The sequence below is a fragment of the Lissotriton helveticus genome, chromosome 10 (genome assembly GCF_964261635.1).
Source record: "Lissotriton helveticus chromosome 10, aLisHel1.1, whole genome shotgun sequence".
Classification (NCBI taxonomy): Eukaryota; Metazoa; Chordata; class Amphibia; order Caudata; family Salamandridae; genus Lissotriton; species Lissotriton helveticus.
In genome coordinates, this window is record NC_136071.1 from 489,929,534 (window position 1) to 489,954,269 (window position 24,736).

The window sequence follows — 24,736 nt, forward strand, 5'->3', positions numbered from 1 at the left end:
TGTAGACCTTGAGTCAATAGACATCATTAGGTAACACTGTACGCACGTGATCGATATTGAAGTTCCTGGTCATGCATTAAGTGCAGAAACAGCACTATAGACCATGCCTGAGGTGCAGGTGTATGCTCCGTCTTCGTCAACTACCTATGTTCATCTTTGCACCTTTACTTGTAAAAAAGCGAGCCCTTCTGTAGGCATTAAGATCACCATCTCTATTCCTCAGCACCACACCCCTGCTGCTTCCCCTCCTGATACCTGTCCAAAGGGTACTGACAAGCACAGAGGCCAAGTAGCATAAGAAATTACAACAAATATGTGTTTCTATGTTCTTTTTTTTTATTATAAAGCAGTTTGACAGAACTATAAAAGATACATGTGACCTGCACTGTAAACAATCACTCCTGAGTAACAGCACATATATACTTTTCCCAACTGTAAAAAGTGTATCAATTGCTCTGCTTCTGTAACCACTTCTACGCTCTAGAGAAAGACCCTGAAGTGGAGCTACCACTTAGCAGCAGTCCAAGATGGACGGAGGCACACCGCGCAGTGACACTACCCGGCCTTGGAGTCCCATGGAGAGGTCAGGCGGTAAAAAGGCATCATCCATGTCTGTAGGGTCTGGAAACCTTCAGCTCGTTTCCGCTGGTTGGAAGAGGGCAAATATGTTCTTTTGAAATGACGAATTAAGTATTATTTACCACATACATTAGCCTCCAGACTCCTGAGGGTGGAACTTTCTCTTCAGGTCTACCCTGCAGACATAGCATGCTGTACAGTGTAACTAAGAAAGAAAATGATGGTCTTAACAGCCTCACTGTGCATGACATCAGAGGACTCCTTGATATATACGTGAAGCACAAGGACGGCAGGGTTGAATTTTACAATCAATGATATGCAATAAAAACAAATATTTCTCATGATCATACACAAAAAATACAACCCCATGACGCAGTCCTTAGTCAAAGTATTTCATCTTGGTATCCAGGCATGAATAGAAACTTTGAGATTGCAAATATCGAATGGTTAAGGCTCAAATTGTTTGCATTATTGTGTAGTCTATTTCTTTTAACAAGTTCAGCTAACACACTATTCCAGGTCCTCGTGCCAGAGATCCTCATAAAGCAGTGCCTCTCAGTACCGTACAGCAACCTAGACCTATGTATGCAGGCACTACATGATTACTCTCCACTTGAGTACCCCCGTGTCGCTTAGTGTCGCTGCCACCACTCCAATCACTCGGCCTATTCATAGATCCACTGCTGGGCACAATCTTCCCAACAGACCAGCTCTTCCGGCTTGAACCACAGACTGATTTCCTTTCTTGCACTTTCTGTTGAGTCGCTCCCATGAATCACGTTCCTGCAAGACGAAATGAGGAAAGAGGTAAGGAACACAGCACTTTGACAGCTTTTTGAACAGCAGTGTGTTCCGAAATCCAGGGATTGCTTTGCTGTATGCTATCTTTCAGTTCCAAATCAATGCAACATGTGTGGTTATGCACATTAGCTCATCAACGTCTGCATTTGTAACCAAGCCCATCAATCGCTGCGTCCATTCTCATACTCAAGATCTCTGCACTCATCCCCAAGTCGATCAACCTCTGCACGCTTACTGAAGTCCACCTCCTGCACTCATGCTCATCAACCTCTGCACCTGTGCGCAAGCCCATCATTCTCTACCAGTATGATGAGCTTGTCTATCTGTGACCACCATGCTCAGACCCATCAATCTCTACACGCCCCATTAACATCTGCACCCCTACCCAAATAAACCAATATTTACCCCACGACGAAGCCACTGATCTCTGCATCCATACCTAAGACTCAATCTCTGCACCCCAGTATCTGCTACACCTTCCTTGGTGCCCTCTCCCTAGTCAGTCAACATCTGCACCTGATCGAGAGTCTTTCAACAGGTACATCAACTCTGAACTCATTTCCTAGTAAACCATCTCTGCTCCTTTTCTATTGATCATAAACCTCTGTGCCTATTAATCTAAATGGAACCCATTTAACAGTAGGTGGTATTCCGATTGATGACTTCTAACCACAGATTTCTCACCCTTTGAATTCCTCCAGTTGGCGTACTGGATTCAAACACTTTTCAAGCAATCCGCTCCTGTACACCAAAATATTTATTGTTTTCTATTTAGGGGGTTTTATAGAGCGCTTGGTGACGCACAGCGGCGTGTCCCCGCGCTAATGAGCTAATGTCTACCAGAACTGACAAATGCAGAAGATTACTGTGAAAATAGAGCAGTCTTCAGCTTGGCTCTAAAGGCATTGGACTCCGAGGCGACTCTTCCTCGCCTACGGAGGTGATGGTGGGGAGCTACTTACAGATACCACTTTTACGTGCTGATGTCAGATACTTTACTTTGCGCCTTTCAACGCAAAATAAGGACTCTGCTCTTAAATATCTGACGGGGTATTGAAGACCTCCAAAATATCTTTGTTAGTGATGTGTGCTCTGAAAACTACAGGTTTTAAGCTGTGCTGCACCTGTAGGATACTGAAGTCATATTGCTAGTTTGGACTCTTTTGGAGATTTTCGGAAGCAATTGGAAACATGGCTCTTCTCTTCCGTAATGGGAGGTTCTCTTTTTTCTTGAATTTAGCAGATGCTTTCTGTTGCTTCCTAGCGCTTTGACACCGTTGCAAAATGTGCTTAATAAGTTCCTTTCCATTCCATTCTTTCCAAATCTATGACCAGAGAGCAGGAGGCGAAGTTTTACGTCACTTAGCATTACAAGTGGAGCCGTTGATGCTCTAAATTGTGGGTTGCTCCCCTCCAATTCCTGGTCTTGGTACAAGTACCAGTCCTCAGGTAAGTCTAAGAAGGAGTCTTCCCACAATGCTTCTGCTCCAGGGAGGATTTGCATACCTGGCACTCAAAGGCCACAACTCCTTGCCAGTAATCCGATTCTGACACCATTATACAGCTGGAACAAGTGCTCACCAGCTATCCACAGTTCAGCAGAAGATAGAGGCCTTCAATGAGGTTATGCTGTAAGTCTTTCAGGCGAATCAGTGCCTCATTATGTGCCTTTGAACCTCACAGAACCATCACTGATCCTGGCTGGACTTCCACCTGTGTGGACTTTCCCAGCACCAACTGCCATACCTCCACTTCCTTTCTGGAGGCCATGTTTATTATGATCAGGCCGGCACCGGCTCTGGCTTTAGAGATGCCAGTCTCAGAGCTGAAACACAGTATGGACACGTTGGCCAATGTTACTATACTCTCAACAAGTAGCCAAGGGATTCGAGGCCACTCAGCCCAATTAGTCACTCAAGTATACACAAGAATTTTTTTTTTACATGATGTTGCCCACCTCCATGGTCGGCTGTTTAGAGACCACACAATATAACATGCAATGACAAAAACAGAGAGGCAACAAAATAATTAATCACAAATAAGAAAGAGGTTTTTGAGTCTTCAATGTATTGGATTACGAATATTAAAAAAGAATACAGACACCTTATTGAAGACTCAAGAACCTCTTTCCTATTTATGATTAATTATTCTTGTTGCCTCTCTGTTTTTGTCATTGCACGTCGGCCAATGTCTCATTATGAGATTACTAAGGCACAGCCAATGGTATGGGAAGGTTCTCCAGCAGTTACTCTACAATAGTGTAGGTACCTCCAGCACCTAGACACCTTGTTAGGCTCATACTCAGATGTCTGGGAAATTCATAATGTTTCACATGAAGAAGAGACGATGAAGAGGAAGACAATTTGACCCCTCATTATAACAATGATGGATTTTGTCTAAACCTCCCAAAAGTAGGTGGTCTTTACCACTCACCAGAAATGCAATTGGCCTCCCCATTCGGAGACCCCCCAAACAAGGAAAGAGGGCAGCAGAGATTTGGCACTATAACTGCCTATTGCTGTAACTAAAGCTAATTAGCCAACTGAACTCTTACCGTTACATACCAATGGGGTAACTCAAGATACGCCATAGGATCTGGGTAACATTTGGTGCAAAGAACAATGTGTTCCGTAGGCAACAATTCTTTAACCAAAGTAAGTATGCAGCAATATTCTTAGTACGTTTTTCTGGCATGTGAAACAATTAAAGAAAATATACACAAACTCTTCAAATGCAGTTCAATTTATAATTTCAATATTCAAGATACATATTTATTCAAGAAAAAGGTTTCTCCAAAAAGTGAGTAGAAGAGAGTGATCAAAAGAAGTGCTCATGTGATGAAGAGGAAAATCAAAGTATTCTCTTTAGACGCAATTCATTCTCTATAATGAAAGACAATGGCTACCATCTTCTTCCAGAGCCACTGTGGCCAACCCATTCAAAAACACGTACTGATTAACCCCTTCTCTGCTAGGCATTCCCCCCCCCCCCTGTGCAAAGCCTTTTTTTGGCTATTTGGGGTAGTTAGCGCTTAGGCCCCTGTACCTTTTTGACCACATAAGGTATCCACGCCAAATTTGCATCCTTTTTTTCCAACATCATGGGGATTCAGAAGGTACCCAGGGTTTGTGGATTCCCCTGGAGGGCCCCAGAAATTAGCCAAAATACAGCAAAATTGTGTTTGTTTTTTTTAAAAATGGGGAAAAGGGCTACAGATGAAAGAGTCTTTTTTTCTCTGCAAATGGTATCAAAAAAGGGGTTGTGGTGCTGAAATCACCATCTTCCCAGCTTTCAGGTATAAGAAGACTTTTGTCAGAAAACCAAACTTTTTTACACTATTTTGGCATTTTTCTTGGACATAGCCTATTTTTGCTATTTTTTGTGCTTTCAACCTCCTTCCAGTTAATGGTAGAAATGGGTATGAAAGCAATAATGGATCCTGGAAAGCTCTACATTTAGAATAGTAGACACAATTCTGAATTCAGCAAGGAGTCATTTGTGTAGATCCTTCAAGGTTTCTTTATAAAAACTAAGTTAAATATAGGAAAAATTGAAAATTGAAAATTAGTTGAAGAAAACAGCCATTTGTGTCAACGTTATCACCTGCAACTTCTAATTATGACAGCTGTTTGAAAGCAATATACCGTTACATCCGCTGGACCTTTCTGATTGTCGGGGTATATAGGACTTGTAGGTTCACCAAGAACCCGACAAACCCAGAGCCAATAACTGATCAATGTTTTTTTTATTATGTACCGGGTATATAGCAATTATTCTGGGAAAATGTATACATGGAAAAATTGGTATGAAAGACACCTATGTATTTCTGAAATGGGAACAAAATATAGAGTTTAGAAACCGTAGATATTTGCACATTTCCGAAATTGGGAATACCCATACTAGCATGAGAATTATCTTTTTTACACATTGTCTTTCATTTGGAAGAAATGCATTGAAAGTCAATAGGTAATAACAGTTGCTCTACAATTCTGTGTTACCCTAAGTCTCCCGATAAAAATGGTACCTCACTTGTGTGGGTAGGCCTAGTGCCCGCGACAGGAAACGGGCCAAAACACAACATGCACACACCACATTTTCAGTGAAAAAGGACCCTTTTTCTGCAAAGTGCCTAGTTGCAGAGTTTGAACCCTAGCTCATCCAGTGCCTAAGGAAACCTAGCAAACCCATACATTTTTAAAACCTAGACACCCAGGGGAATCCAGGATGGGGTGACTTGACTTGCTTTCACCAGGCTCTGCTACCCAGAATCCCTTGCAAACCTAAAACTTTGTCCCCAAAAACACATTTACCTCACATTTCTGTAGTGGAAAGTTCTGGAATCTGCGTGGATCCACAAAATTCCACCCACCCCGCGTTCCCCAAAGTCTTCCGTGAAAAATTGTACCTCACTTATGCGGGTTGGCCTAGTGCCCGTGACAGAAACGGCCCAAAACGTAACATAGACACACCACATTTTCACAGTGAAAACTGACCCTTTTTTTGCAAAGTGCCTAGCTGTAGATTTTGAACCCTAGCAAACCTCAAACTTTGTTAAAAACAAAAAAAAATTCCTCACATTTCTGTGGTGGAAAGTTCTGGAATCTGCGTGGATCCACAAAATTCCACCAACCCGTATTCCCCAAAGTCTTCCGAGAAAATTGGTACCTCACTTGTGTGGGTGGGTCAAGTAACCACGAGAGGCAAGGGCCCAAAACCTATTGAGGCGACTTCAAAATTACCTATCACAAAACAACCTGGTTTTGCAAGGGGGTCCCATGAATTTTTGGCCCCGGGCTCGGCGGCCATCTAGGGCAACCTACCAAACCCACACATTTCTGAAAACTAGACACCCGAGGGAGTCCAGCAAGGTATGGCTTGCGTGGGTCCCCCAACATTTCCCTACCCAGAATCCCCTGCAAACCTCAAATTTAGCTGGAAAAAATCACTTTTTTCTCAAATTTCTGAGATAAAGTTCTGGAATCTGCGTTGATCGACAAATTTCCTTCTACACAGCATTCCCCCAGGTCTCCCGATAACAATGGTACCTCACTCACGTAGGTGGGTCAAGTACCAACGACAGGCAAGGGACCAAAACCTATTGAGGCGACATCAAAATTATCTATTACTAAACAACCTGGGTTTGCAAGGGGGGTCACATGAGTTGTTGACTCTGGGCTCGCGGTCACTTAGGGAAACCTACCAAAACCACACATTTTTAAAAACTATACACCCGGGGGAGTCCAGCAATGTATGGCTTGCATGGGTCTCCCAACATTTTTCCCCATCCAGATTCTCCTGCAAACCTCAAATTTTGTTGAAAAAATCTATGTTTTCCAACATTTCTGTGTGGGAAATTTGTAGGATCACTGGGCTGACACAAATTTTCTACCACCCAGCATTCCCCCAGGTCTCCCAATAAAAATGGTATCTCACTTGTGTGGGTAGGCATAGTGGCTGCAACAGGAAATTACCCAAATCGTACTGTGGAGACTTCAAAATTATAACGAAACTACCTAGTTGGGGGGGGGGGCTTTTTCTGGGATTTGGCCCCGGGCTCTCCGCCAACTAGGGAAACCTACCAAACCCACACATTTCTGAAAACTAGACACCCTTGGGAGTCCAATGAGGTATGGCTTGCGTGGGTACCCCAACATTTCCCTATCCAGAATCCCATGCAAACCTCAAATTTAGCTGAAAAAAACACATTTTCCAAATATTTTTGAGTGGAATCACCATGGCGGCACAACTGTTCTACCTCACAGCGTTCTCCTTAGTGTCCCGAGTAAAATAATACTTCACTTGTGTGGGTGTCAAATGCAGAATTGGCTAAAAATGTATTTTTTTTAAAGGTAGCCTTTAGAATTCTCGATGCTATACCATTATTCTCTATGTTTTGGGCTCTTCCAGGTCACAGGCCATTGCTCCACCCACACAAGTGAAGTATTATTTTACTCGGGAGACTAAGGGGAACGCTGTGGGGTAGGACATTTGTAACAGCAAGGTGATTCCACTCAAAAATATGTGGAAAATGAGTTGTTCAGCTAAATTCTAGGTTTGCAGGGCATTCTGGGTAGGAAAACGTTGGAGGATCCATGCAAGCCATACCTCGCTGGACTCCCCCGGGTGTCTAGTTTTCAGAAATGTGTGGGTTTGGTAGTTTACCAAGATGGCCGCCAAGCCCGGGCCAAAAACCCAGGTGACCCCCCCTTGCAAAACCAGGTTGTTTTGTAATAGGTCATTTTGATGTCTCCTCAATACGTTTTGGGGCCTTGCCTATCGCGAGTACTTGACCCACCCACGTGAGTGAGGTATCATTTTTATCAGGAGACTTGGGGGAATAATGGGTGGTAGGAAATTTGTGGGTCCACGTTGATTTCAGAACTTTCCGACAAAAATGTTTGGAGACTATCAAGTTTTTATCAAACTATTATCCCCCAAAGCGGACCACACAACCCCAAAACTAAAAACATTATAGACAGTGCTTACCCAGACACCCAAACACACTTCATTATATTTTGGTTTTCAGTAGAATGCTCAACTATTCTCAAAAATACCACCACACATAATTGTTTCTATCTCATACTCGGACAGCACATGCTACACAGACATTTTTCACCTACATGGGTGCAAAGCAGCACCAAAGCTATATAGTTGGCAATGACTGCTAACTCGAGAGCACAGTCAGACATCACACCAACTTACACCCTAGAAACATGAACATAACAAGCACTGGCAAAGCCAATAGGTCTCACTTGTACAACCCATTAGCTTTGGAAATGCTTTTTTGCCGATGCAATGCCTATTAATAAAGTCACCTGTTGTGATGTTTTTGCTAAAAGGCCTTTCATATATTTTCCCTCCAAGCTGTATCAGTGAATGTTATGCTTTGTTTTGTTCATCCACCATAAACTACAGACAAGTTGGTGCTTTAGGACTCAAGTGTCCTTTCTGCCAAAGGTGGTTGTGTCTTTTCAGGTGGGACAGTCCATCTCACTTCCTGTGTTCCTCTTTTTGCCATATTGCTTTAAGGAGGAGGAGCGCCTACACCAGTTTGATCCTAGCCTGGCTCTCACATAGTACAATAAACACAGACAGGATGAAGGAGCTCTGGGTGGAATATCAACACGAACAGATTCGGCAGTCCAATCAAAGGAAAGGCAGCCAAGAAATGGCCCTTATCGATATGGGTTGTCCTTTTTATTCATATGTGCTATGCTCTGGATAAAAAGGATTCTCCTGTGGGCCTTTGTTGCCATTAAACCAGGCTACCATGGCCTTGCTAAAAGTGCCCTGTGTTGGACATCTGCCAAGCTGCTGTATGGGTGTCTGTCCATAACTTCACTAATGTATTGATTCACAGGTCAGCTGATATGTTGATTTCGCTTGCTTGGTTCTGTAGAACGTTAGGGAGCTTGCTGCTTTGGTACATATTCAAAAGGTATGGAATATGCGGTTTGAAGTATCCGTCAGAAGAACATATACTTACTGTTAGAAATTGAATTTTTTGGCAGTCTAGGGCATGTGCCAAAGCCAGGCAGACACCACCACTCCAGTCACGATAAGGGAGTTACACACCTAAAATAACCCCTGCTCACCCCCTTGGTAGCTTGGCACGAGCAGTCAGGTTTATCTGTGTAAGCATTTGCACATAACCAACAGTAATACAGTGTAAGCACTACAAAAGGACACCACACCCGTTTAGAACAATATCCAATAATTTTTATATAATTAAGACAAGACCAAAAAACGATAAAAATCCACAATACAGTACTTAAAAATCTACTGTTATCAAATACGCTTTAAAAACAGTTCCTTGATGTTGATAGCTCCGTCCGGGGCTATCACGGCGTTGTGAGCAAACAAATACAAACAGTTCTGGTTGACCGCGGCGTCACGGGCCAGCTACGGTGTCGGGAAGACCCGCAAACAGTACCTTTTAGAAATGCAGGGCGTCGGCGACCTCTCGTTGAGCTTCCGAAAATACTGCGTCCGCAGGCATCGGTTCCGGAGGTCGGTGCAGAAGTTGTCAGGGCCCTCGAAGTCACACATGTTGCAGGTCGATCTCCTCTCTGTTGGAGACATGAGTGCTGGCGTCCGCAGGAGTCTTGTGCTGCAGTGCGAAGTGCAGCGGTGTGGCGTTCGGTGCCCTCAGGTCGCGGTGCGAGCAGCGGCTCAGTGGGGGCGGCGGATGACGTAGTTGGTGAGACCAGGGTCGCGGTGCGAGATGAGGGCGGTGCTCGTCCCGGTGCGAGCATCAGCGTTGTCGTTGCTGTAGTCGGCTGACGAACTGGAGTCGATGGCGCCGGCATCGGTAGGCCAAGGCTGCGGTGCGGTATGAGGGCGGTACATAGTGTAACTTTACGAGCGGTGCCCTCGAACCACGGTGCAAGCAGCAGCGTCAATTTCGGCGTGGAGAGGCCTCATTGGGAAGGCCAAGGCGTCATCTTGAAGTGAGGCCGTGCGGATGCGGTGCCCACAGAAGCGGCTCAGTGGCTGCGTCAGCAGGCGTAGTCGGTGAGACCAGGGTCGCGGCGTTACGGTGGTGCTCTCTGCGGTACCTTCAGGACACGGAGTCGGCAGCAGCGTCGTAGACGTCGTCGGGTTGCTTCTCTTCTGTTGCAGCACGAAACACACAGTCCCCAGTGCTGAGGGCAGAAGAGCTTGAAGTCTTTGCTGTTCCTGAGACTTCTTGGACAGGGGGCAAGCTCTACCTCAAGCCTTTGGAGAAACTCACAAAAGTAGATTGCAGAAAGTTCAGTCCAGTCCTTTCACTGCCCAAGACAGAAGCAGCTACTGTAGGCCAACACAGCAAAGCACACAGCTTCTCCAGCTCTTCTTCTTGGCAGTCTTCTTGACCCAAAAGAGTTGTAAAGTTCAGAGGTCTGGGCCCCAGTATTTGTATCCAAAAATCCTTTGATCCTCTAGGCAGAAGGTGTCTGTGCCCAGCCAGAACCAGTTCTGCCTTCTCTGCTGTGATTTCCTGGCAGGGGGTGGAGACGGCATTGTCAGAGGCAGACCAGGACCTTTGAGGTGCAAGGAAATAGCCCCCCCCCTTCCCACATCGCAGCCCAGGTCTATTCAGCCCTTTCCTGACCCACTTAGACTATCTGGAGCCCCTCCTGCTCCCCCAGCCTTCTGTCATCCAAAACCCAGACATGCAATCCACATTTGTTTAGGGCTACTCACGTGGGTGGCACAATCAGTGCGGCAGGCCCACTAGTAGCATTTGATTTACAGGCCCTGGCACACTCAGTGCACTTTACTAGGGACTAACAAGTAAATCAAATACCCAATCATGGAAACACCAATCCATAACACAATTTACACAGACAGCATATGAACTTTAGCACTGATTAACAGTGGTAAAGTGCCCAGAGTCCTAAAACCAACACAAACAAGTCAGGAACAAATAGGAGGAAGAAGCAAAAAGTTTGGGGATAACCCTGCAAAAAGAGCCATTTCCAACACGTACCTTCCTTAACACTCTTTCTGGTGGACGCTATAACCACAGATTGCTCCCAATCCACCGGCCGCCCCATTCTACTGAGTGGAATTCAGTTAGATAATGAGTCCAAGCTAGAGATTGTATAGTGTCAACATCCTAAAGTGTTAGTCACCTTGCTTCTGAGAGCATGGAAGTAATGGATAAATAAACTGACATCAGCATACAGAGATGTCAACTACATGTGGCTCTGTGTCGTCACTTCCGGAGGTGGAACAGTGCTACCACACAGTTGGCAAACAGGAACTACGACTGAAAAATGCTGTGATCCAGTCAGGCAACCGAGAAAATTGAAAAGGTGATAAAACTGGGTGTATGTAAGAGTATCCACCAGAATGAGCATGGCTAAAAACAAGTAACGTTCTTCTAAACTAAGCACTGAACACACTTTCTGCTAAACAGGCCCAGCTAATCACCAACTAACAACATTCACCATCAACGATGGCTCTTTCTACATGAAAAGGTGTTGAGTTGAAGAAAGCATTATTACTGTGCCACAACAATAGTTGAAAGTGGCAGATAGATGCCAATAACATAACAAACAAATAAAAGAAGGAGTTGAAGGTCAGAAATGTTTCATACCCTGCCACTTGGGTGATATGGGGAGGGCTTCAGCCACACTATGCTATAGATAAGATACTCTCATGTGCTTTGACACACTGTTTTGAAGTTTCCCATCGGGCCTAGAGTTGGAAGATAGGACGTGTGGATTTTTATCACCAAGTAGCTGTCAAAAGCATCAAATCCATATTGGAAAGCCAGCAGAAAAAATGAGCAAAACATGATGACAAGGAATGGGTGATTTCATCAGATGTGCAGGACAAACACCAGTCTGGAAAGGTGACGTTCAGCATGTCTTTATATATTATAATTGGCTCATACAAGAAAGAGTTCACCAGAAAAAGAAAAAAATCAATGAAAAAATGATTTTAAAAACTCTCCTAGATGTCCAACGTACGATTGATGACCTGGAGGAAACTGAGCGGTGGGAACAAGTAATCAGGAGAAGTTAAGGCTTTGTTTACAAGCTATGGCGGAGGGGCAGACTGTACTCGCTTCAAAGCTGGAAGACAGTGGAAAAAGGTCTAGCAGCAACAACATTGAAATGAGGGGAGACTCACCCTCAGTCCAGAATGATACCTAATAACTTACATTCTGATCCTCTATGTCAAAGTTTTGCAGGACCGGAACAAACTGGGCGTGATAGTGAATCAATATTCGTCCATTGTGTCTAAACAGATTATAAGCAAAAGACTAATTGTTAGACCTGACACCTTTTGGCGTGGTTCTTCCCCCATCTTTTTGCCTCTGACTCATGTGTTTTGATGCTGTGCTGGATTTCGTTTTTGCTGATTTAGATGCTTTGGACACTCCGCCACTGCTGATCAGTGTCAGAGTGTAAGTGCTCCCTCTGTAAATTGCCATATTAATTGGATATACCTGATTGGCATATTTGTATCACCATGGAGTCCCTAGTAAAGTGCACTGTGTGTGCCAGGGCTGGTGATGACAGATGCTACTAGTGGGCCTGCAGCGCAGATTGCGCCACCCACATGAGTAGCTTTAAAATGGTGACTCAGGCCTGCCAGCGCAGGGCCTGTGTGCAGTCAGTGACTGCCATGTCAGCCTGGCCAGTGTCCCCACTGGCTAGGCCTAACCCTTCCCTGTCTGTGCACATCAGTCACCCCTATGGAAGGCTCAAGGTACCCCCCTGGGCAGGGTGCAGTGTATGGATAAGGTAGAGCATGTACTAGTGCAGGTCACATGCTCTGGTAGTGGGCTGCAGCCATTTTATGTGCTCACTGCTGTAAGGCTATCTTGCTCCATAGAGTAACATGGAGGAGGCTGGGCCCATGTGATACCAGCCTATCTTCCCATAGGAACAAGATGGGACATAAGTGAAAGATATCCCTGAACTCAGAATTTAATGACACATCTTTTAGTGAAGGGTGTTTTTAAATCCTGTAATGGAGAATAGCACTTTTAGAAAGTGGCTGTTCTCTTGTCTAAACCTTTCTGTGTGCATGGGTTTGTGGAATGCCTGTCTGGCCTGGGTGTGACAGGGGGGCTGCAGAGCCCCCGGAGGAGAGGGTCGGAGCCAGCCCGGGGATGAAAGGGCACATCTGCTGCCCGGGAGGTGGGAGGAAGAAAGGCCTGATAAGTGCTGGGCTGTGCCTGCCTGGCCCCCCATGCTAGCTCCCTCCTGCCGGCCAACTGACACCTCTGGCCCTGAAGCTGACAGGAAGAAGAAAACCAGAGACACCTCAGTGCTCCGCAACCCCCAGAACTGGTTTAGACTGGACCCAGGGCCTCCTTGCACAAAGACTTCAAAGACTTTGAGGGGTATAAGGAAAGGACCACTGACTACAGAAGGGTAGATTCTGAAATTCTACAATCAAGAAGGAACCTCTGCTGGAAGGAGGACGGCTGGAGAACTAAAGGAAGACTGCCTTGCTGTGTGCTCTAAGGGCTGACCTGTCCTGCTGTCTAACTGGAAGCTGAGGAGGAGAGAGGGACTTTGCTGTGTGCTGTGACCCTGCCTGCTTGAAACTGCCAAGACCTTGCTGTGTGCTGTGTCTGCAACTTGAATCTCCAAGGGCCTGAGAAGAGCTGGCCTCCTGTTGGGAACCCAGGGTTAAAGGTTCCTAAAGCTTTGCCAAAGACTGCCGAGAGATCGTGTTGTGGCCCGCTCCAACGTGTGATTATTACTTGCCAGCCGTGAGGATCGATCGCTGTGCTCTTCGGCACAGATTCAGGGGGTGAGGAGGGACCCGGAGTGTTTTCCTGCGTCCTACATTTCCCCTGTTGATCTACTGGTGGAGAATCCGGCTGACCGTGATCTGCGGCCCCGAAAACCCTTTGCCGCCAAATCACCGTCGCGGCCCGGGGCCAGGAACACCCCCTGCAACTTGCCGCGGTGTTCAGGAGCCGCAGCGGCGAAGAACGAAGCCGCCGCGCTCCCATTGGCTGGGGGAGCCGAGCACCCTCACTAAAGCCGCGACGGGATTGGCCCGTGGAGCGCAGCGTCATCGGCAATGCCGCGCTGCCATTGGTTGGCGGCCTCGCGCTCAGAGGGGCTCGTCTGTGGAGCCGTAACCTCATTGGTCTATCCCCCGGAAGCCTCGCTGAACGACGCCGAAGCCGCGCGTGAGGAGGAGAAGTGACCCGTCCCCGCCGAGGGAGCCATTCGAGTGTTTACCCCACCGGCCTGCCGTCCCAGCATCTAAGTGCCAGGTTAGCTCCCCGCCGCTCGCTGGATTGTCGAGAGCAGGCGGGGGAGCAGAGGGGACCGGCCGGGGCAAGGAGCGAGTGCGCTCTGGTAGGCGCGGGGCGCCTGAGGCCATCAGGCGCACGAGGCAGTATCGAACAACAGTAAAGGAGTCCCAAGGATACCTGGTGAGGCGCGCTTGCCGCGCTTGGGGGGCTCAGTGACTGCGAAGGCTGGTTTTTGATAATTTAGCCCATTGGCACTGCTTGACTGTTCGTTTCTAAACCCACATGGAGATAAGTCAGTGTCACTAGTTTTAGGATACTGATTTACTAGAGACTTGAGACTGTTTTGGTTTTTAAGAACTGCCTACTTACAAGTACCATCCTAAAGATCAAGGGCAACCATTAAGATTAAGCGCAACATATTCTTAACAAAGTGATTATCGTGCAAATGCCTGATTTACTGGCTGAAACTAGATAAAGTTATATATTTTTATAAAAATACTTACCTGTGTGGTCTTAGTTTGTGGTGGATTGGGGATTATTGTTGTGTTAAGTGCAAATGTTATCCACATTGCCTCTGTTTAGCCTAGACTGCTCGCGCCATGCTACCTAGAGGGTGAGCAGGGGTTATCTCAGAGGGTTATTCCTTCACCCTGAGTAGAAGCAAGGGTCCCTACTTGGTCTAAGGTACTTACCTCTGCCAACTAGAGACACCTGGTTCTAACATTGTTGGACAGCGGTGCAGCTTTTGAACTAATAATTGCACTTGACCTGCAGTGATTTCTTGTACATCACTAGTCTAGTTTAGCAGAACAGGTTGCGCAAGATTTTTTCTTTTTTGGTGAAACCTTTTTAGTTGAAAAGGTTAGGAAGCATCATGTCTCGGAAAGCGCCAAGCATGAATGGAGAAGTGGAAGTGGAATTTGAAATCCAGGAGTTGTTAACCTATAACAAGGAGCAACTGAGAAAAGTCTGCAAACAGCTTGAATGCCCAGTAAGGGGCGGCGCAAACAAGGAAGAGCTACGGACAGCTCTGAGGGCCTGGTGGGAGGCCAAACATGGTGATCCAGAAGCTGCTACTGGAGAGGGAGGCACACAGGAGAATGGGTTTTTGTCCAGTGAATTGCCAGTGAGGAAGCCAGGGTCTAGGACCGGCAGCAACCACTCCAGTAGGGTTATTTCTCCAGAGGAAATAGAGGAGAATCAGAGAGCTAGGGCCTATGAGATTGAGCTTTTTAAGCTCAAAGCGCAAGCAGAGGCGGAGGAGAGAAGAACCGCTCTCGCTTTGGAGGAGAGGAAACTCCAATTGGCTCATGAGTTGAGCATGAAGGAGTTGGACATCAAATTTAAAGAGAGGGTGTCCAGTTCTAATGGTGGCAGCGCACAACCAGTACAGGCGGGTAAGGTATACATACCAAAGGATCCGGTACAGAATTATCAGAGGGGTGAGGATATGCGTGGTTCAGAGCGTATGAACTTGCCTTAAAGATGAATGAAGTGCCTGAGAAGAATTGGGGGGCAGGATTGTGGAAGCATTTTGAGGCCTCTGGGAGGGATGTTTTGGCACCCTTAGAAGCAGAGAATGCTTTATCCTACCCCGCCATGAAGGAGGCTTTGTGCCTCAGGCATGGGCTCACTGCAGAACAGTACCGCCAGAAGTTTAGGAACTTCAAGAAGCTTGATTCAAGTACTTGGGTGGAGTGTGTGAGTATGTACACGCGTGCACTGGAAGGTTGGATAAAGGGCAGCAAAGTTACTGATTATGTGGGGTTGTGTCACTTGATTAGTAGGGAGCACTTAAGTAGTTTATGTGTCACAGAGCTGCGCCAGCATCTTTTGGATAGCAAGTTAACTGATCCCAGTGAGCTTGCTAAAGAGGCGGACCGGTGGACTAGCACCAGGGTCCACAAGGGGGTGGTAAGTACCCCAGCCAAAGGTGGACAGGGTCCCCAGCAGAAGAGTGGGGGGGACACGGGTAATCAAAAGGAGTCTTCTAAAGGGCCCAAAAGTAGTTCCCAGGAGAAGGTGTCTCAACCCCCCAAGCCTAAGAAGTCCTGGCCCCATAAGGGCACGCAGGACAAAAAGACCACACTTACTTGCTATTCATGTAGGGAGGTGGGGCACATTGCTCCAAACTGTCCAAAGAAGAAATCAGCACCCACTGGTGCTCCAGCTCCAGCTCAAGCGTTAGCCAGTGTAGCTTTGGGAGGGGATTTGATTTCTAGTGGGGAGAAGGGGTTAGCATTGATGACCCTTGTCTCTCTAGGAGACCAAGAGATGGCCCAGGAAACCTTGCTGCCCCAAAACACTAAGAAATACGGGCAGAAGGTGACCATCAATGGACAGGAGGTGGAGGCTCTGAGAGACACAGGGGCCAGCGTGACATCTGTCAGATGTCGGTGGGTGACTGAAGAGCAAATTGTTCCCAAGGCACTCCGGCCTGTGGTGTCATCTGACAGTTCAGTGCGCTACTGCAAGTTGGCAAAGGTTCCATTTGAATGGGGAGGAGTCTCCGGTATTTTGGAAATTGTTGTAAGTGATGCCTTGCCTGTAGATTGTCTATTAGGTAATGACCTGGAGAGCTCCCCATGGAAAGAGGTGGAGCACCGGACTCACTTGGAGATGTTGGGTTTGCCTGCGTGGATCTGTGTGTCCACCCGTGCAATGACAGCCAGAGAAGGCGGTCTAGCAGAGCTGGAGCCTGGAACAATGGCCCAGGGACCTGCCAAGCGAGGAAGGGGTAGGGGGCGCGGGAAACCGCCCCCCACTGTTCCCACGGTTCAGGAGGAAGCAGACCCAGAGGGGGATGCCCTGGAACCTACAGGGGAGCAGGTGGCCGAACTAGGGGAATTGCCTGAGCTGTCCCAGTGGCAGCAAGAGGGTGGTCCCTCCAGGGAGGAATTCTGCCAGGCTCAGAAGGAGTGCCCTTCTCTCATTGGTGTGCGGCAGCAGGCTGCCAACCAGGCCCCAGGCCTGGGGTCCAAGGAGCATTTGATCTACTGGGAGGATGACTTACTTTATAGTGAGCCTAAGTTCGCTGAGCCCGGTGCAGCCCGTGTGCTGGTGGTACCGGAGCGCTTCAGGAACTTCCTACTGGGTCTGGCTCATGACGTGCCTCTCGCAGGACATCTGGGGCAAGACAAGACCTATCACAGGCTTGTCACCCATTTCTACTGGCCCCAGATGAAGACGCACGTCTCTGCCTTTTGTAAATCTTGCCAGACTTGTCAGGCCAGTGGCAAGAGCGGAGGGAAGCGCGTGGCCCCCCTCCAACCCTTTCCCGTGGTGAGCACCCCTTTTGAGCGGGTGGGCATTGACATCGTGGGGCCCCTGGATCCCAAGACAGCCCTAGGCAACAGGTTTATCCTGGTCTTGGTGGACCATGCCACTCGGTACCCGGAAGCCATCCCGCTCAGGACAGTCACCGCCCCAGTGGTGGGCCGTGCCCTGATGGGGATCTTTTCCCGTGTGGGATTTCCCAGGGAGGTCGTCTCAGACAGAGGGACAAACTTCATTTCTAGGTATATGAAGTCCCTGTGGAGTGAGTGTGGGGTGACATACAAGTTCACCACTCCTTACCACCCTCAAGGAAATGGGCTGGTTGAGAGATTCAACCGCACATTGAAGGGCATGATTATGGGCCTGGAAGAGCCCATGAGGCGGAAATGGGACGTCTTGTTACCATGCCTGTTGTTTGCCTACAGGGAGGTGCCTCAGAAATCCTTAGGGTTCAGTCCCTTTGAGTTGCTGTATGGCCACCCTGTCAGAGGGCCTCTTACTCTGGTGAAGGAGGGGTGGGAGAAATCCCGTGGGAAAACCCCTCAGGATGTGTTCAGCTATGTGCTGGCCATTCGCAACCAGACCAAGCGCTTCAGGAAGCTCGCTCAAGAGAACCTGGAGGCTAGCCAGGAGGAAATGAAGAGGTGGTATGACCAGAACACTTCTCTGGTCGAGTTCCACCCTGGTCAGAAAGTGTGGGTGATGGCGCCAGTGGAGCCTTGTGCGCTCCGTGACAAGTGGTCTGGGCCATATGAGGTGGTGGAGCGCAAGAGCGAGGTTACCTATTTGGTTAACCTGAAGACTCCCAGGCAGCCCCTGAGAGTGCTACATGTGAACCGCCTCAAACCCCACTTTGAAAGGACTGAAGTGACTATGCTCATGGCTACCGATGTTGGAGGGGAGGAGGATAGTGATCCTCTCCCTGACCTCCTGGCAGTCAAGGAGCAAGATGGGTCAGTGGATGGTGTGGTCCTCTCCCCCACCCTGACTCCAGAGCAGCAGGAGGACTGTCGCCAAGTCTTGGGTCAGTTCGCCCCCCTGTTCTCCCTGACCCCAGGTGTCACCAAGTGATGCGTCCACGATGTGGACACTGGAGACAGTCTGTGAAACAGAAGTTTTACAGAGTGGCTGACAAGGTCAAAGCCAGCATCAAGGAAGAAGTTTCCAAGATGTTGACGCTAGGGGTTATTGAGCCCTCCAGCGGCCCCTGGGCTAGCCCAGTGGTCTTAGTGCCTAAGAAAGCTGCTACCCCCGGTGGCACCCCAGAACTCCGGTTCTGCGTGGATTACCGTAGGCTCAATGCGGTCACCAAGACTGACGCGCACCCCATCCCCAGAGCTGATGAGCTGGTGGATCGGTTGGGAGCTGCCCAGTACCTGAGCACTTTTGATTTGACTTCAGGGTACTGGCAGATTGCCTTAACCGAGGGGGCCAAGGAGAGGTCAGCATTTTGCACGCCAGAGGGGCACTTCCAGTTCCGTGTCATGCCCTTTGGGTTGAAAAATGCTCCCGCCACATTTCAGAGATTGGTCAACCAGGTACTGGCAGGGCTGGAGCAATTCAGCGCAGCCTACCTGGATGACATTGCTGTGTTCAGCTCCACTTGGGAGGAACACCTGCAACACCTCACTGAAGTGTTGAAGGCTCTGCAGAAGGCAGGCCTCACTATCAAGGCCAGTAAATGCCAGATAGGGCAGGGATCGGTGGTGTACTTGGGACACCAGATGGGGAGCGGCAAGGTGGCGCCCCTACAGGCAAAAATTGATACCATTCTGGCTTGGGAGCCCCCCAAGACCCAGACTGAGGTGAGAGCCTTTTTAGGTCTCACCAGGTATTACAGACGGTTTGTCAAAGGTTATGGCACCATTGTAGCCCCTTTGACAGAGCTGACATCTAGAAATCAGCCCAGGAAAGTGAATTGGACGGAGGCCTGTCAAACTGCTTTTGACACCCTCAAAACTGCCGTGTGCACAGCACCGGTGCTTAAGGCACCTGACTTTTCCAGTGAGTTCATTGTGCAAACTGACGCTTCAGAGCAAGGCGTGGGAGCAGTGCTCTCACAGATCAATGAGGAGGGAGGAGACCAACCAGTGGCTTTCATTAGCCGAAGGCTAATCCCCAGGGAACAGAAATGGAGTGCCATTGAGAGAGAAGCTTTCGCTGTGGTCTGGGCTCTGAAGAAGCTGAGGCCCTACCTGTTTGGGACTCACTTCCGGGTTCAGACCGACCACAGGCCCCTCAGATGGTTAATGCAGATGAGGGGTGAGAATCCAAAATTGTTGAGGTGGTCCATTTCCCTACAGGGGATGGACTTTACGGTGGAACACCGCCCTGGTACAGAACACGCCAATGCTGACGGTCTGTCCAGATTCTTCCGCCTTAGTGATGAGGACTCCCAAGAGGTTGTGTAGTTCTCCCCACTTTCAGCTGGAGGGGACACGTGTTAGACCTGACACCTTTTGGCGTGGTTCTTCCCCCATCTTTTTGCCTCTGACTCATGTGTTTTGATGCTGTGCTGGATTTCGTTTTTGCTGATTTAGATGCTTTGGACACTCCGCCACTGCTGATCAGTGTCAGAGTGTAAGTGCTCCCTCTGTAAATTGCCATATTAATTGGATATACCTGATTGGCATATTTGTATCACCATGGAGTCCCTAGTAAAGAGCACTGTGTGTGCCAGGGCTGGTGATGACAGATGCTACTAGTGGGCCTGCAGCGCAGATTGCGCCACCCACATGAGTAGCTTTAAAATGGTGACTCAGGCCTGCCAGCGCAGGGCCTGTGTGCAGTCAGTGACTGCCATGTCAGCCTGGCCAGTGTCCCCACTGGCTAGGCCTAACCCTTCCCTGTCTGTGCACATCAGTCACCCCTATGGAAGGCTCAAGGTACCCCCCTGGGCAGGGTGCAGTGTATGGATAAGGTAGAGCATGTACTAGTGCAGGTCACATGCTCTGGTAGTGGGCTGCAGCCATTTTATGTGCTCACTGCTGTAAGGCTATCTTGCTCCATAGAGTAACATGGAGGAGGCTGGGCCCATGTGATACCAGCCTATCTTCCCATAGGAACAAGATGGGACATAAGTGAAAGATATCCCTGAACTCAGAATTTAATGACACATCTTTTAGTGAAGGGTGTTTTTAAATCCTGTAATGGAGAATAGCACTTTTAGAAAGTGGCTGTTCTCTTGTCTAAACCTTTCTGTGTGCCTGGGTTTGTGGAATGCCTGTCTGGCCTGGGTGTGACAGGGGGGCTGCAGAGCCCCCGGAGGAGAGGGTCGGAGCCAGCCCGGGGATGAAAGGGCACATCTGCTGCCCGGGAGGTGGGAGGAAGAAAGGCCTGATAAGTGCTGGGTTGTGCCTGCCTGGCCCCCCATGCTAGCTCCCTCCTGCCGGCCAACTGACACCTCTGGCCCTGAAGCTGACAGGAAGAAGAAAACCAGAGACACCTCAGTGCTCCGCAACCCCCAGAACTGGTTTAGACTGGACCCAGGGCCTCCTTGCACAAAGACTTCAAAGACTTTGAGGGGTATAAGGAAAGGACCCCTGACTACAGAAGGGTAGATTCTGAAATTCTACAATCAAGAAGGAACCTCTGCTGGAAGGAGAACGGCTGGAGAACTAAAGGAAGACTGCCTTGCTGTGTGCTCTAAGGGCTGACCTGTCCTGCTGTCTAACTGGAAGCTGAGGCGGAGAGAGGGACTTTGCTGTGTGCTGTGACCCTGCCTGCTTGAAACTGCCAAGACTTTGCTGTGTGCTGTGTCTGCAACTTGAATCTCCAAGGGCCTGAGAAGAGCTGGCCTCCTGTTGGGAACCCAGGGTTAAAGGTTCCTAAAGCTTTGCCAAAGACTGCCGAGAGATCGTGTTGTGGCCCGCTCCAACGTGTGATTATTACTTGCCAGCCGTGAGGATCGATCGCTGTGCTCTTCGGCACATATTCAGGGGGTGAGGAGGGACCCGGAGTGTTTTCCTGCGTCCTACATTTCCCCTGTTGATCTACTGGTGGAGAATCCGGCTGACCGTGATCTGCGGCCCCGAAAACCCTTTGCCGCCAAATCACCGTCGCGGCCCGGGGCCAGGAACACCCCCTGCAACTTGCCGCGGTGTTCAGGAGCCGCGGCGGCGAAGAACGAAGCCGCCGCGCTCCCATTGGCTGGGGGAGCCGAGCCCCCTCACTAAAGCAGCGACGGGATTGGCCCGTGGAGCGCAGCGTCATCGGCGCTGCCGCGCTGCCATTGGTTGGCGGCCTCGCGCTCAGAGGGGCTCGTCTGTGGAGCCGCGACCTCATTGGTCTATCCCCCGGAAGCCTCGCTGAACAACGCCGAAGCCGCACGTGAGGAGGAGAAGTGACCCGTCCCCGCCGAGGGAGCCATTCGAGTGTTTACCCCCCCGGTCTGCCGTCCCAGCATCTAAGTGCCAGGTTAGCTCCCCGCCGCTCGCTGGATTGTCGATAGCAGGCGGGGGAGCAGAGGGGACCGGCCGGGGCAAGGAGCGAGTGCGCTCTGGTAGGCGCGGGGCGCCTGAGGCCATCAGGCGCACGAGGCAGTATCGAACAACAGTAAAGGAGTCCCAAGGATACCTGGTGAGGCGCGCTTGCCGCGCTTGGGGGGCTCAGTGACTGCGAAGGCTGGTTTTTGATAATTTAGTCCATTGGCACTGCTTGACTGTTCGTTTCTAAACCCACATGGAGATAAGTCAGTGTCACTAGTTTTAGGATACTGATTTACTAGAGACTTGAGACTGTTTTGGTTTTTAAGAACTGCCTACTTACAAGTACCATCCTAAAGATCAAGGGCAACCATTAAGATTAAGCGCAACATATTCTTAACAAAGTGATTATCGTGCAAATGCCTGATTTACTTGCTGAAACTAGATAAAGTTATATATTTTTATAAAAATACTTACCTGTGTGGTCTCAGTTTGTGGTGGATTGGGGATTATTGTTGTGTTAAGTGCAAATGTTATCCACATTGCCTCTGTTTAGCCTAGACTGCTCGCACCATGCTACCTAGAGGGTGAGCAGGGGTTATCTCAGAGGGTTATTCCTTCACCCTGACTAGAAGCAAGGGTCCCTACTTGGTCTAAGGTACTTACCTCTGCCAACTAGAGACCCCCGGTTCTAACACTAATCTTTCTCCAGAGTTCCTGATATTGGGACACCATAACAAGCTGAAAGAACGCATCATGCAGTCAGCCCTTCTGAGTGTCCAAAACAAACTTGTCTCAAATCGAGAACCAAAACAAGCTTGTCTAAAATCATGAACCCATCACAACTGGCCAAATCAAGATGGAAGATTTAACAGCCTTCCTCCACGAAAAGATCCTGTATTGTTAACTATTCCAAATCAAGTACATCTTCATACTTCGTGTAACAAGCATTTACAATGCAATAGGTCTCGCAGCATTAAAGTTTGAGTTATTGGCATTGTGTATGACAATGTCAATAGTTATAACTTTTGCAAATGTGCAGTCTAATTCTAGTGGCTATGACAGCTGGTAACTATATCAGAACAAGCATTAGCAATGCAATCAGTCTAGTCTTTGGGACCGTATATGTATTAAGCTATGCAGCACATTATCCTGGGTGCTGAAATATCTACTGCTCTTTAAAATGGAGGGAAAGTACGCACCAAACTGCAGAACACGCCAGGTATGGGAACACTGAGAGAAATACTGCTTATCAGCAGGAAATTGTAATGTCCAAAGCTCTATTTTTAATATAAAAAGCAGCCCCTTCATTGGTCACATCACAGAAAATACAAGATTTGGGGAAAAAATGTATTGTCTATGGGTGCTCATTGAATACAAGTTGATATGGCCTGGAATCTAGGAAATGCTAAAATGTTCCTGGTACTGTACTGACCTTTACTGGTCGTTGTCTATCAAGAAAGTTAAATAGAAGCAGTTGTATAGAAAAAAAAATCCCTAAGCTAAAGTGGAAGCAGACCAGTCCTAGGGATAATCTCCAGATGACACTTTATGTACTTTACAACAGATCTTCCAAACAGTGCAAGTGCTGTCTACGCTCGACCTAAAAAGGGGGGTACCCTATGTGAAAAATAGATGGGTCGTCAAGAACATGGTAACAATTCAAGAAAAAAATCCTCCTGACCTATACTTTTTTCTAGCGAGTCAATATATGTACTCCAATGCCTACTGAGAAATCTGACGCTAAAAGTCAACCAGGTAAAGCATGCGCTCAACTTCATTTAATGACGCAACGTTACAAAAATACTTTTTCTGCTAGCTCGTTCAATTTTATTGGCTGGCTCATCCTGAATGCACTACTCATATTTTTAGTGTTAGTGTTACGGCTCTCCAGTGCATTCATTTTAATTGCTCATATTTTTAGTGTTAGTGTTACGGATCTCCAGTGCATTCATTTTAATGTTTCTTTTAAAACAATTACAACCAGAGATACAACCAGAGATAAAAGTAAATCTAAAATACTCTAAATTGCATCCTGTCTTACAAAATGTTCTAAGAAAAAACAAACCACCTCGTCTGTGTCCCATAGCAGCACTTTAGTTTAAAATATTCCACTTTGAAAAGATAAGAAACATTTTGCTTCGATGAAAATCAAGTGGAATCACAATTAAAACGATGTAAAGTGATAATGGATATTAACAACTATATAAAAAAAGTATTTCGTTTGCTCCATAGATATTTACTGCAAGTCTTTATGAAGCACAGAAAAGCAGTCGTGTGAATTCCTTTGTCGTGTCATTCGCTATGTTAAAAGGGACTCCTAAAGTGCACGAATTGAGTCTAACATCTTCATGAACTGCTTTCTCGTAACCGTGTCGAATCATTCTATAGTTAGTGGGTCATTACAGAGAAGAATAGATTACTGGAACTATATCCGGGACTGCCCTCCTACCTGGTCAATCAGCTACAGATGGCCCAGAGTGATGTCACCTGCATGATCTTATGCCTCTATTCTGAAAGATTAGCACTGGCTCCCAGTCAGACAATGGTTCCCTTTTAAACTCTTCTTTTAGGTCGAGTCTACTACACGGGTTTGAGCAGGACGTATTGTGGCGTACCAAAAACATAGAGTGCATTGGAGCCCACCGACTACTCCCCTTTGGTTGGCTTTCTTTGTCACTTATTTCCCCGTTTCTTTAGTGCCCTAAGTCGTCAATTTTGGGCTGACCCTCCCGTGGAACATTGCCTCTTTACCATCAATTTGACTGGCATTTCTGCTTTCCCTGCTTGCTTTTCAAGCTGAACTTTGTGCAAGGCACTCCTTGAGGACGTTTTTTGCCGTTTCCAGTAAGCAGGCCTCTCCTCCCGCAGCCCACCCTTCTGTGCTCGCCTGTGCACTACTCCACTGTATTTCTCCCCGTTATCTCCAGCGCTGTCT

The 24,736-nt window shown here is 47.9% G+C and overlaps 1 protein-coding gene across 1 annotated transcript in view; it reads right to left on the reverse strand.

The window, feature by feature from the left end:
• Positions 1-314: 314 nt before the first annotated feature.
• NME3 (NME/NM23 nucleoside diphosphate kinase 3) overlaps positions 315-24,736 on the reverse strand; it is a 106,776-nt gene continuing 82,354 nt past the window's right edge. The window contains exon 5 of the mRNA XM_078662973.1: positions 315-1,362. Within this exon, the coding sequence (XP_078519099.1) occupies positions 1,245-1,362 (118 nt within the window). The 3' untranslated portion in view covers positions 315-1,244. The remainder of the gene's footprint in view (positions 1,363-24,736) is intronic.